Source organism: Marmota marmota, unplaced genomic scaffold (genome assembly GCF_001458135.2).
Source record: "Marmota marmota marmota unplaced genomic scaffold, marMar, whole genome shotgun sequence".
In the NCBI taxonomy this organism is placed as follows: Eukaryota; Metazoa; Chordata; class Mammalia; order Rodentia; family Sciuridae; genus Marmota; species Marmota marmota.
Genome location: NW_026000221.1, coordinates 11,084,573 through 11,098,914, shown reverse-complemented (window position 1 = coordinate 11,098,914; position 14,342 = coordinate 11,084,573). Strand labels below are relative to the sequence as shown.

At 33.9% G+C, this 14,342-nt stretch overlaps 1 protein-coding gene across 2 annotated transcripts in view; it reads right to left on the bottom strand.

Annotated features, from left to right (window-relative positions):
• Positions 1 to 1,046: 1,046 nt before the first annotated feature.
• The window catches only part of Hsd17b4 (hydroxysteroid 17-beta dehydrogenase 4), a 98,200-nt gene continuing 84,904 nt past the window's right edge, over positions 1,047 to 14,342 (bottom strand). Inside the window, exons 20-23 of one of the 2 annotated variants that reach the window (XM_015488616.2) lie at positions 13,954 to 14,040; positions 12,791 to 12,929; positions 5,225 to 5,352; positions 1,047 to 1,458 (exon numbers count right to left, since the gene is read on the bottom strand). In XM_015488616.2, the coding sequence (XP_015344102.1) occupies positions 1,369 to 1,458; positions 5,225 to 5,352; positions 12,791 to 12,929; positions 13,954 to 14,040 (444 nt within the window). In that variant the 3' untranslated portion in view covers positions 1,047 to 1,368. The remainder of the gene's footprint in view (positions 1,459 to 5,224; positions 5,353 to 12,790; positions 12,930 to 13,953; positions 14,041 to 14,342) is intronic. The other variant, XM_048792006.1, reaches the window with a different exon arrangement.

Sequence of the window (14,342 nt, the reverse complement as noted above, 5' to 3'; positions counted from 1 at the left end):
AAGGAAGGAAGGAAGGAAGGAAGGAAGGAAGGAAGGAAGGAAGGAAGGAAGGAAGGAAGGAAGGAAGGAAGGAAGGAAGGAAGGAAGGAAGGAAGGAAGGAAGGAAGGAAGGAAGGAAGGAAGGAAGGAAGGAAGGAAGGAAGGAAGGAAGGAAGGAAGGAAGGAAGGAAGGAAGGAAGGAAGGAAGGAAGGAAGGAAGGAAGGAAGGAAGGAAGGAAGGAAGGAAGGAAGGAAGGAAGGAAGGAAGGAAGGAAGGAAGGAAGGAAGGAAGGAAGGAAGGAAGGAAGGAAGGAAGGAAGGAAGGAAGGAAGGAAGGAAGGAAGGAAGGAAGGAAGGAAGGAAGGAAGGAAGGAAGGAAGGAAGGAAGGAAGGAAGGAAGGAAGGAAGGAAGGAAGGAAGGAAGGAAGGAAGGAAGGAAGGAAGGAAGGAAGGAAGGAAGGAAGGAAGGAAGGAAGGAAGGAAGGAAGGAAGGAAGGAAGGAAGGAAGGAAGGAAGGAAGGAAGGAAGGAAGGAAGGAAGGAAGGAAGGAAGGAAGGAAGGAAGGAAGGAAGGAAGGAAGGAAGGAAGGAAGGAAGGAAGGAAGGAAGGAAGGAAGGAAGGAAGGAAGGAAGGAAGGAAGGAAGGAAGGAAGGAAGGAAGGAAGGAAGGAAGGAAGGAAGGAAGGAAGGAAGGAAGGAAGGAAGGAAGGAAGGAAGGAAGGAAGGAAGGAAGGAAGGAAGGAAGGAAGGAAGGAAGGAAGGAAGGAAGGAAGGAAGGAAGGAAGGAAGGAAGGAAGGAAGGAAGGAAGGAAGGAAGGAAGGAAGGACTAGGTATGATAATGTATTATGAAGTTGCCATGAAGCACATACTCAAAATATTTTCTTTTAGTGGATGAATGAACAGATGGACATGTGTAAAGTACTCGTTAACTTACTTCATATTACTTTTTGTCTTAATTAACTTTTCATTATTGTAACAGAATACCTGAGATAATAAATTGAAAGAGAAAAAAAAAAGAGTGAGAAATAAGTACATATGGGAGTATCAATAAATTAGAGAACAGAAAATAAGTGTAAAAGAGATCACAGTAACTTTTATTCACTTAATTTTTTCTTTCAACTTATAAATGCTATCCCAAATTCTAAAGAAAATGGACTTGAGTGAAATTTTTTTATTATCAAGATACAGTTCGAAGAACAGAAATAATTATAAGCTAGCTTATTGTTCCTTGTAAAAATAATATGTGCAAAATTAGTAGAAATTGAAAATCTGAAAATGTTAAGCATCTTCCATATTTTAGTTTTGATCATTTTTGCAGAATAATCAAATAATACTTGAATGAAGAAAGTATCTAATTATTCTATTTTTATTACTAATGCAGTATGCCTCTCAGAGCTTGGCATAGTCTTTAAGAATCATCTGGAGTTTCTGGCTCAGCATGATATTCCCTCTGGCCTTCAGTCGGCCACTAAAGAATGCCTGGGAAGGAGAGAGGAAAAGAGATGTCAACTGTTATCATGTTACATTTGCCCTTTTTTTAAAAAAGATGACTGTTCAGACTGAATACAATTATTAAAAATTCTGGACAACAAAGGCAACTTTTATCTTACAAAGACTCCTATGTATTTTAGAAAAGATGGAATAATTTATCTAAAGAAACAGTACTCCCAGACCTATCACAACCCACACTTATAACTGGTTTTGCTCTGCTCCAAGTGGAGATGAATATTTTATTAAGGATAATATTTATATCAATTCAGAACTTTAAAAGCAGATTAAAGAGATTTACTATATCTTAATGAAATAGCCATACAATGACAAAATAAGATAGTGTAGCTCTGTGGTGAACACATCATGGCTCCAACACCAGAGCACCAATTAAAATCCAGGATCTGGCACTTAATAGCAAAGTGAACTTAGTATTTCTGAGCTCCAGTCTCCCAGCTATTTAAAAAAAAAAAAAAAATCAAGACAACAGTACCTAAAGAATACAACTCTATTGTGTAAGTTAAGAGAAATAAAGTGTGAAGTGCTTAGGTTAATGTCTATATGTTGTAAGAATGTATTGAGCTCATCATTACCAAGCAAAAGGCTGGCATGCTAAGAAAAAGTTCCCATTTGGCCTTTATCTGAGATGATACAGAAACTTGTCTGGGTAACTTAAGTTGTCCCTCAGTATAAATTCCCTACCATAAAATAAAAATAATCAGTCTTTATAGCTTGAGAATATATGAAATGTAAACTGAAAAAGTTATTAGATTTTTAGCTAACTTAAAAAATAGAAATATTTATACATATTTAGCATTATAAAGCAGATCCATAAATACAATCTCACTTAAGATACACAACCACCAATTTGAGGTAGGTACATTAAAAGTTCTTGTCCCCATTTAAAAGATGAAAAAAACAAGTTCAAAGACTTTTAAATAATAAAATAATTTTTAAAATAACTATTTTTTTCCTCAGTTTCATGGGTCATTGCTTTTTCTTAAGTTTGTCCAAAACAGCCTGATTAATAAGACTTATCTAAAATAGTCCCCCTACCTTGTTATACTCTAACCCAAGGTATGTCAAACTAAGGCCTGAGGGCCAGACCTAATCTCCTACTTGTTTTTGGAAATAGTTTTATTGGAACATAGACACTCCCAATTGTTTCCACATTAATACTACAATGACAGCTGAAGAGCTACAACTGAGACCATGGTTATGGTTTTGATGTGTCCCCAAAAGTTCATGTGCATGGTTTGCACACTGCAAAAAGGTTGAGAAGACAATATTAGGTTATGAGAGCCTTAACCAATCAGTGAATTCCTGACAGGGATTAATTGAGTGGTAACTGAATGGTAGGGTAAGGCTAAGTAGGCAGGAATTGGGGTGTGGCTTTGGGTTATATATTTGTATCTGGCAAGTAGAGACCCATCTCTCTGCGTCCTGATCACCATGTAAGCTGCTTCCATCTGCCATACTTTTCTGCCATGATGTCCTGCCTTACCTTGAGCCCAGAAAAATGGAGTCAGCTGTCTATACCTTAGACCTCTGAAACTGTTGAGTCCCCAAATAAACTTCTCCTCCTTTAAAATTATTCTGATCAGGTCTGTTAGTCACAGCAGAGAAAAAGCTGAATAAAACAACCATCTTACTCCTAAAATGTACAACACTTACTATGAGACACACGGGAAGTTTGCCAACCACTGCTCCACCCATTACTCTGCCTTATTTTTCTTTATATAAAAGATTCTATTTATTTCCTATTAGTGCTCCAGAACTAAGCTCCCCATGGTAGAAGCATTGCCTTATTCACTGCTAACTAGAATCTGAGACAGATTAGGTACCATATAAATTTCTGGAAAGGAATTAACAGAGCACTCAATGCCAAAAACTATGCTAAGCTCTTCATTTATATTATTGGATTTAGTTCTCAAAAACAATACTTGGGGATCATTACAATTATCATACTCATTTTTGAGACCCTAAGATTAAGTGATAGAGCCAAGATTCACTCTATATGATGCTGAAAACCAAATTGTGAACAACTGTATTTCCCAATTCTTTTCAAATTAGTCCTTACATTCTGGAAAATAAGTATATATTCTCAGCTAGTCAAACTACTCTGTTCCTTACAAAGCGATGTTGTTGTTTTTTTTCTAATAAGCATTATGCTTTGCTTATAAGGTTAGTCACTGCTATTCTGTACTATAGGTTATGATTATAAACAGTCTGTTTTGCTGCTATGTGAAAACTATTTCCTAATAATTATTTATTCAATCATTTGTTTGAACCTCTTCATTCTAAGAATCAGTTAATTCTCTTGTAGTTTCCAGTTACATAATCATGAATTGAAAATAACAAAATTTTCTCCTCTATTCAAACCGCCATGGCTAATCCTGTGTGTGTGTATGCACACGTGCTTGTGTGTGCACGCACTGGCCAAAAGTTTCAGAATATTAATGGTCAGAGAAGACACTCTTGCCTTAATGACTTTCTACTTTCCACTGAAAGGTCTCTAAATGTTTCACCTTGAGTAATATATTGACTGTTATGTTGAAAGATCCTATCTCTAGTTTTGAAGAAATTCTTAACCTTACCAGATCAATCATACCTAATCCAAAAATCTGAAATCCAAAACATTTGGGGGTGGTGGGGAGCGCAGAGGGGGTGGTAACGTGGATTGAACCCAGAGGTGCTTAACCACTGAGCCACATCCCCAGCCTTTTTTTTTTTTTTCCCTTTGAGACAGGCTCTCACTAAGTTGCTGAGGCTTGGCTTTGAACTTGCGCTTCTCCTGCCTCAGCCTCTAGGCCAACAGCATTACAGGCATGTATCACCACACCCGGCTGAAATCTTAAACATCTTTGAGCTATATGTCAACACTCAAAAAGTTTCAGATCTTGCAATATTTCAGATTTTTGGATGAGATGCTCAACTAGTGAATTTATGCAAATATTCCAAAATTTTCTGATCCTAAGCATTTCTAGTAAGAAATATCAACCTCCTTACCAAGAATGAGTATCTAATTTTATGTAGTATTTGCTAATATCATTTTTTAAATTTTTTTAGGAATTTAATTTGTTTTAATTAGTTATACATGACAGTGTAATGCATTTATGCACTTTGATATATCATACATGGGATATAATTTCTCATTTTTGAGTGTTTATGTTGCAGAATCATATTGGTCATGTAGTCACATATATACATAAAGTAATAATATCTGTTTCTTTCCACTATCTTTCCTATTTCCACATCCCCTCCTTTTCCCTCCCATCATTTCCCTCTACCTAATCTAAGGTAACACTATTCTTCCCCAGGGACCCCGCCTTATTGTGAATTTGGTTCTGTGGGATTGGCTTATTTCGCTTAACATGATATTCTCCAACTCCAACCAATTACTGGCAAATGCCATAATTTCACTCTTCTTTAAAGCTGAATAATATTCCATTGAATACCACATTTTCTTTATCCATGGGTTTTTACCTCTGAACTAATGACATAATAGATTCAAAAGTCTAGGTATGGTTTAATCTTTGTTTTTTCTATATGATAAGGAATATCACCCAAAATTTCAATTTTAAAAAATGTCAACTGAAACTCTATTTAAAATTACAAATGACTTGTCTTCCAGAATACTGGTACCAACTGTGTTTCCTTCAGATTTGTTTGAAGCAATTTGGAAATCAGCTCAAAAACTATAATTGTCAAACAAGAAGGAATAATGATGAATAAATGAAAAATTTGAGAACATTACCTTCTGAGGGTCAAGCTTGCCCAGAACTACCTGCATGAAATCATCATCTGAAATTATGATAGTCGTATCAGCACAGCCTTTTGCAGGGCCTTTGTATACTTTTCCAGATTCATTTTTCAGGTCAATTGCTGGGAAAAACAGGAAGAAACCAATGTGTATCACATTTTTCTTCACAAGTGAGGGTATAAGTAGCTAGCCAAATGCAAACAATTTTTAGAGTTTCCAAGCTAATGTGGTGCTTATTCTATCAATAGATTACATATTATCTGTCATTTAGAAAATCCTTTCTTAGATGCATTTTTTATGAACTAATGTAGAGTAAGATATTCTAAGGAATAAAGTAGCTGGAGTATATATAATTAAGGCCTTTAAGTTCAAATAGACTACGGTAAAAAATGGAGAAAACTTAAATTTCAGAATAGTTCCTAACTGCGGGGACTGTGGGACACAATCTAGTCACCTTTCAAGTACTTGAATTCATTAAAGATTTCACATATGAATAATAAAATAATAAAAATAGATTCGAAAAATACTCTAGTTATAATTACTACTTATTTATAATTTTTTTGAGTTTTTAAATTAGCTTCTCTTCCTTAAAAAAAAAAAAAAAAAAAAACCTTTTTGACACAAGGATTAACTGTCCCAGAAATAGACTAGGTAATTATTTAAAAATTTACCTCAACATTTATAGAGCATTATACCAAGTTATACCTTAGAAAGTTTAAGCTGCCTTGTATGATCCAGACCATACATACAGGAAAACTAATTCCACTCATTCAGCTTCAACCTATGAACACACCGCCTCTTGCTCCAGTGGGGGAGCTACAATTGCATCTCTCTTCCTGGAGAGTAATACAAAATTCCTGACTTAAGAGTCTGGGAAAAGCTATAAATGCTTAATTACTATATTCTGGTTAGCAAGCCCTGCTGCAAAGAGAAAATTACATAACACCAATATTGCACAGAGGAAATTTTGCTAACTATGCTTAAAAAAAGGGTGGGGGGATAACTGTTACCTTGGGAAGGGGAAATGGCAAAGCAGGATCACCATTTCACTTTGCATACTTCACTCACTTCACTAAGTTTCTTATGGGTCAGGAACTATGAGGTACTACAAGTATAATATGAATGGCTCTGTTCTTAATGACACTTCTGTGAAAATATATTCTAATGTATATATCTGTATAGTTTAAAATAGAGGGCATAGAGTGGGAGAGAATGAAAAGAAAGACTTTGATGGTTTTAATTCTGCACAAGTAAGGCTAAGGCCTACAGTATATATACTGCTAGATAAACAGAGGTATAGATATACATATCTCTCTCAAGGATAAAGCTGGACACCACATACCTTAATGCTACAGTGCAGGAGTGAGGCTTTGTTAATTACAGTTCTTACCTGTCCACTTGCCCTCTCACTCACTTAGGCTGTTTTACCTGCTGCTTTGTAGCTAAGACTCTTGTTAATGATAAAACTTTTCTTTTTATTTTATTTTTTTATTAGTTGCTCATGACAATACAATGATCTTGACATATCATACATTTGAATCAAATGGGGTATAATTTCTCATTTTTCCAAGTGTACAGGTTGCAGAATCACATTGGTTATACAGACACATGTATTTACATACAGCAAGAAAGCTAATAACTAATGCTGATAAAAGACTAACAAAGGGCTAGTTCCTGCAAAAATCCAGGAATGGAACAACTAATTCCACAGTGGCTCTGGTCATGGTCTACAACATGGTTCATACAGAAGAATAATCTAACACAATCCCCTTGAATCTACAGGTACCTGTGAGGTCAGGGTTAATCTTATAATAGAAATGAAGAAACTGATTGCACTTACTTTCTTTTAGTGGTAAATTTATTTTAAATGTTTTACAAATGTTAAACAAAAAGTTACAAAAAGATATTAAGATAAACAAGTCACATAGAAGATGGAAAGCCATAATTGTTTTAAGTGGTTTATAAAAGATGCTTTTATGTGTACTTTTGAATAGTAAATGCACATGGGCATGTAATCAGGAGGTGCCACTGGTAAGGGAGAAACAGTCACCATTGCTAGGGAAATAGAGACCTTAGATATCTCTCCAATTTTCTTTCCAAAGACTTTTTTCTTTAAATGCACGAGATACTTTTCTGAATATCAATCCAAAATTTGAACAAACATTCTTAAATTTTAGTTTATATTCAAGTCAAGAAACCCTAAAGGGTGATCTGATTTGACGTTAGAAGATGAACACCAAACCAGGAAGCTGTGTGTTCTGATGCTCAAATGCTATCCTCAAGAATGATTATATTCACCAGTTCTCAAATTCTTCCACACTATGGCAAATTTTCAAGAGTAAAAATAAGTGACATCTAGCATTCAAAGGATATCTTCATCTAGTCACTATAATAAACACTGAATAATTAATTATATATAATAAATGTCTGGGTTTACTCCAGTTATTAGACTTACCCCTATACAATTACAGTATATAATTTTTTAAAAAAACTCAGTACTTACCAAACAATATTTAAGCAAAAATAAATAGTATTTGTATAATCCTGCTATCTAAATATAAATTCCACTATATTACTATAGTGGAAAAGATTACAAATATATGAAAGGAAGCAAAGTTTAAATCAAGTAGGAAAACAACTAAATTCCTCAATACCAACTGGTTTAAGCTGATTATTCTAAAGAAAACAAATCATATTTTGCTCAGCAACACTATCTTTAGCACATGAAAATAAATCTTTGCAAAAAGTTTCAGTAGTATGGCTATTCTACAGATATTGGATATACTCAACACATATTTTTCTATTAGAAAGCATGGGATTGTTATTTGTATATCAAATTCTGAGTTTATCTTGTTTAGTGACAAATGGAAATATTAGAGCCACTGTTCTATAAAGTGAACAGGAACAACAAACCTCCAGTAACAACACAGATTTTCCCTCCATTTTCTTCCTGTATGCCATTAAGCAAGATAGCACAACTAATGTTCTCATTTCCAACTAGTAATTCCTTGAACACGGTTTCCAACTCTCAGCCTCCAGCTGTAAACTTACACCTAAACACCAGAAACAAAGTGCCCACAATCTAGTTCTACTCTTAGCTGACTCTAGTTTGGATATCACAGCTCATTGTCTTTTCTCCCCAAATTCTCTCTTCTTTTTTCATTTTGCAATTCTAGTAATAGTCAACAACCTCAAACACACAGCATTAATTTAGATTCTTGTTCCTATTTTTCAGACATTACTAGTAGCCAACAAATCAATTCTATCTTAGTTAATATTTCACATAGGTCTTCTTCTCCCTATTATTTTATTTAGGTCTTTTATTCCTTTTCTCTGCAATCCAATAATCCTTGTTTACTTGACCCTGCTATTTCAATTTTTCTAACAGTTTCTAATAATTAGTCCTGGGGCAGTCTTTTTATGTTTATGGTACCCAACCTCATAAAGAATTTGGCACACAGTGAAATACACAAATACTTGTTGACTGAACCAAATCTCCCATTCTCTGAAAGCTAAAGACACTTTCTCCTTGTCTCTTCCCATATGTGCCATGAGAATTATTTATATAAAAGTACGGATTCATAATACCTTATCTGAAGTGCCTCCAACTGGATATGTTTTAGAATTCAGAATTTTTCAAATTTTAGGAAAAAAATGATACACAAAATATGATACATATAATATCTACATATTATACCTTTGGAATTCTTTTCTATGAAGAAATTATTTCTACTCTTGACTAATTCACCTTAGGTGAGTTAAATAGAAGAAATAACATCATAGAAGTTCAAGTTATGCTGTGCCAGCAGAAAAAAGGAGGGGGAAAAAAACTTTCCATTTTCAGAGTTTTGGAGTTTTTAAAGTTTCAGATCAGAGTAACTATGTTTTAATTTTCAGGAGCACAGTTGTAAGTAGAGTCTTATTCTTTTACCTTACTGTGTGAGCTCTGAGTCTGTCATCTTTCATTTCCTCTAAAGTTTTACTGCTGCACAGAACAACAGAACAGAATTCACTAGGACAATTTTGGTTGATTTTAGAAATTAGTAATAATAAATACCATAATATATAATTTAGGGACTTGGGTTGTGGCTCAGTGGTGCTTGCCTAACACATGTGAGACATTGGGTTCAATTCTCAGCACCACATTAAAAAAAAATTGAGGATACCTTGTTCATCTACAACTAAAAAAAAATTTTAAAAATCTTATATATAAAATGTTTCAATGGCACCCTATGTTACTATATATTTCACTCATATTAAAAAGAAAATGTCACTATCCTTACAATAGACCTATTTTAATAGAAGGTAAGGCATACAATCTTGGTGCTTTAGATAGAATGGCTGCCTTTTCTTTGAACTGTTTTCTTCATGGCTTTTAGTCTTATTAAAACATGTAGTTACGCTAATATGTGTTATAGTACTAAAAGCTAGAAAAAGATTAAATCATAGCCCTTTCTGAGTTAAGCACAAGATCAAGTGGAAGGTAAAACACAATTATGAGTTGTGTTTTTCCTTGTGTGACCTCTAGTAACCTCTAGTTACTTACAGAAGCACCACCTATGAATAATGCTTTTATTAATTCTAAATCTATACTTATGATCAAAAAATTGGCCCCTGGTGCAAGTGAGATATGACTTCCTTTCCAAAAGCACTTCATTGAGGCCTTCTCTCTGACTTTCTACACCTCTCAGGTCTGCCCTTTTGGCCCATAGAGAAGAGGAAGGACTCTGGATTATCTCAGCTTTGCAAGGCAAAGGCCACACTGCCCTCACCCAGGCAACCCTCCTGCTATGTAGCAATAAACTACAGGCCGGAGAGAAAAAAATCCTCCCTAAGAACAGCTAATAATCCCCCTCCTCCATAATCAAAACCAACACAGTCCCAGGTAACACCAGAACTCTTCTAATTCTCTCTAGACTTAGACTAATTTAGTTTGAAAAGACTTCCCCAAACACACACATTGCCCAAAGATGTTGGCTATCAAATAAATGGGTGAATGTTTTTCAAAGTTTTAAGATCGATTTGATTATTGGCTTTGATAAATAAGAACCCAAAGAGGAGATGCAGGAAAAAAAAAAAAAACCTATATGGCATCAATAATTAGCAATTAACAAAATTCCAATATTCCCAGTGAAATCATATAGGGGAAGGGCTTTTCCTAGATTACCTAAAGGTAATTTTTAAATGTAAGAGCATTTTCTAATATTGTCTGTGAATAAAGTATCACCAAAAAAAAAAAAAAGTGGAGAATCTTATGTATTATCAACATATTACAGAAAATTATTATTTGTCTAAAGTGAACCACCAGTGTTTTCAATAATCCTGTGTTTTCTAACTCTAACATACTTTCATCCATAGTGAAAAGATGAATTCCAACTTGGAAGAAGGAAAAAATAATTATATTGATGGCATCTATGTATACACTGTTAATCTATGAAGTTATTTCAAAAAATGAGGTACTTTGAAAAATAATTGAGAAATAAATACACATTACATTTTTGTCCCCTTTTATCTCCTTTCGGAATTAACCTCCTGTAAGCACAAATGACTTTCAGAAGAACAAAAATCTTCAAAAGGTGAAATGTGGATATTTTAAGTGTATGTCCTTACTTTCTTCTTCATACCAATTTATATGAAGTTCTATATAATGAACATATGCTGCTTAAAAAGAATAGCAAACACTATATTTAAAAGAAAATTATTTATATTTAACCAAAATCAATTGGACAGAACTTCAAAATATTTCAGTTGATTTAAATATTTCAGAGGTTAAAATACTCTAAAACATATAAGTCACACAACAGATGCAAAAAAAGTTTTAATTTTTGTTCTAAGCACTAATAGTGATTCTTCAGTTGTAATGAGTAATAAAATAATGTAATTTTCAAGGCAATTAAATGGGTACCTTTAAAGAACAATCTTAGAATAAAAATAATAGAAACTGTCATATTAGCGTCTGCTCTGTAAGTAAAAATCCAAAACATTTTTTGTGTAAAACAGGTACATTAGGTACAGGGTGTACAAATGACAAGTGAAAAGATGTTTCATTCTACCAATTGTAGGGTATCAAAAGCAAAGCCTACAGAGCTTGCACTGAGGTACCAACATGGTATTCTATACTTATACATTGCCCCAGAGAAGAGTTAGAATCAGATTTGAGTCAGGTCTAAAATTTTAGATGGTCCTGGAGTATAAGCCAATCACAGATCTCCTCCAGGAGTTCCATGTCATTCCAGAGGCTCCTAGCCATCTCAACCACATGGGATCTCACTGTGTCTCACAATTATGAAAGGAAAAAGCTTTGAGTTAAAAACTACTCTGGATACTGTGCTGCTTTTCTTCTATTAATAGATAGGTTCAAGGGACCAGTGCTGCTTGACTAATAGTGAAAGAATCCTGTCCTTTGGGACTTTCAGGTAGAAAAGCATGAGAAATCAAAGTTTCAGTGAGCATTCACTGGCATATCATATTTCTTTTAACAACTCTAGAGGTTAAAATACTCTAAAACACAAAAGTAAAGTCACACAACAGATGCAAAAGACCTGGTAAAAATTTTTCCTGTGATCATTTTATCCTCTAATTTCACTTTATAAAATGGTACCAGGGTCTTTTTGGACCTCCATACTAATAAAATATATATAATTGTTTTCTTTCTGCAGCAAGTTGATTTAACTAAGTGTTTATATTTCTAATGTGCCACTCTAATAGATAATTTCCCTAAACAAATAGTAACTTAGGATTATAATCTTTACATACCAAGAAAATAATTATGATCTTATGCCAATAATGGAAATAATTCAAATTATTGTTTTGAGATAAATAAAACTATTTTTAAATTATCAAATATAATGGCTTAAAATTACTTCATTTGACTAAAGGAAGTTGAAAATTAAGGAAGCATACAGCTACTGTATAAGTATACTAGTCCCTTAGTATTAGGACCTCCCTTGAATATCAAAACCCAAGAATGCTCAAGCCCCTTATATAAAAAGGTACATCCAGGCATGGTGGCACATGCTTGTAATCTCAGGAGGCTGAGGCAGGAGGATCCTGAATTCAAAGCCAGTCTCAGCAACTTAGAGAGACCCTGTCTCTAGATTTAAAAGAGTTGTGGATATGACTAGTGGTTAAGCACCCCTGGTACACCCTCACCCCCCATAAAAGGGTGTTGAATTTCCATATATCCTATGCACATGTTCCCATATATCATCTCTAGATTATTTACAGCACCTAATCCAGTGTAAATAGTTGTTTAAGGAATAATGACAAGGAAAAATATGTATAAATGTTTAGTATAGATGCAAGCAACACAACCCTAACTGCATTTTCAATCTGTGGTTGATAAAAATCCTTGGATGTGGAACCTATATATATGGAAGTACCAACTGTACTAATTCTAGGTATTTATAATGAAATCCTCAACATGAATGTTTTTATTGTTATCTTACAAATCTTAAGACGTAGGAATTACTTACCTTCAAAAAGACTATCTCTATGACAAGGGTATTTTATTTATGAAGAGTTACCTCAGAAAATTATAAAGTCGGGGATATGACTTACTCCACTTAGCTGCAATGTCTCCACCTTTAGTGATATGCCACTCAAATACAGCTTTTACTTTCTTTACCACCTCACGCCCAACTTCCTTAAGGCGCCGACCTATTTCCTCAAACACAAGAGTACTTTGAAGCTCTCCACCCTAACAAAAGGAGAAAATTTATTTTAAAAGTTCTGTAAAAATAACACAAAAATGATTACAAATATGTGTGGTATAAAATTGATTTTAAAAACTGCACGTAAAACAAATTTTTTTTTTCATAGTAGGCTTCTTTGACACTCATGTCACCCAAAACCTTAGTTCTTTTAACAAGATTCTAATTTTATCAGCATTCAAACATAATATTTTTAAAGAAAACTAGGAACTGGATGATATTTGTCCAATTGTCCAGAAAGGCAATCAACTTCTGTGGTCTGATCTTTATAAAATGGGACTAAATTACATGATGACTAAACTCAGAAGCTCTAAAGCTTCTGAGTTTTGTTTTAGGAACCAGGTATTGAACCCAGGAACGCTTAACCACCAAGTCATTTCCCCAGCTCTTTTTTTATTAGACAGGGTCTTGCTGACTTGCTTAGGGCCTTGCTAAGCTGCTGAAGTTGGATTTGAACTCTCAATCCTCCTGCCTCAGCCTCCCAAGTCACTGGGATCACAGGCGTGTGCCATAACACCCAGCCAGCTTCATAAGTTTTTGATCTTGGATAATTCCTGAGATTTTAATTTTCAGTTTATGACAAAAAAATTAAAGATCATAGTATATAAAAATCTCAATATTATCAAATTAATATTTTAGAGACAGAATATAAGTATTTTTATCAAATCTCAGCGTGTTGAGAGAATACAAATTTTTTAATTTAAAAAAAAGCTATTTTCATACCTGCATACAAATAAAAAATATATTTTTCTCAAATATTTTGTCAAACAATTGATTTGTTAACTAAGAAAATTAATTATCTTGAAAGATAACAATAACCTACAAACAAAAATCTTTTTAAGAATTTGTAAGTTACCAAAATATTCCTTATTCCAGGTTTGAATTGGTGTCCTTTAATAATTATCTTTTTATACCTCTTAATTTTCTAAGACACACTGAACATTCTTAAGTTGATCTTAACCAAAATTCATAAATAAGTCAGTGATTTATATACCAGTTTTTATAACCTACCTCAGAGGGTGTCTTAGCTGAAATATCTAATTTGGGCACAAGATCCACATATGCATTTGAAATGACAATGTCTCCAGTTTCTTGGACCTTATAAGGGTAAAAAACAAACAGGACAGGAGGAAGTTCATTCCACTGATTTTGATGCAAATAAAATTTCATTTTAAAATGCTATATATATGTCATTTAAAAGAAATTTGTTTCATGTGATAAAAGTTAATAAATGACAAGATGAATAAATCTGAAGTCCTTCTGATTTTAATATAATTGTTATTAACGCTGCTGCGGAGACCTTTAAAAAAACAACTACTATAAACAGGTCCCATCCCCCAAACTACCAATTTAAATTGGTTTGGAGTGCAGCCTGGAAGTTGGTATTTTGAGATTCCCCC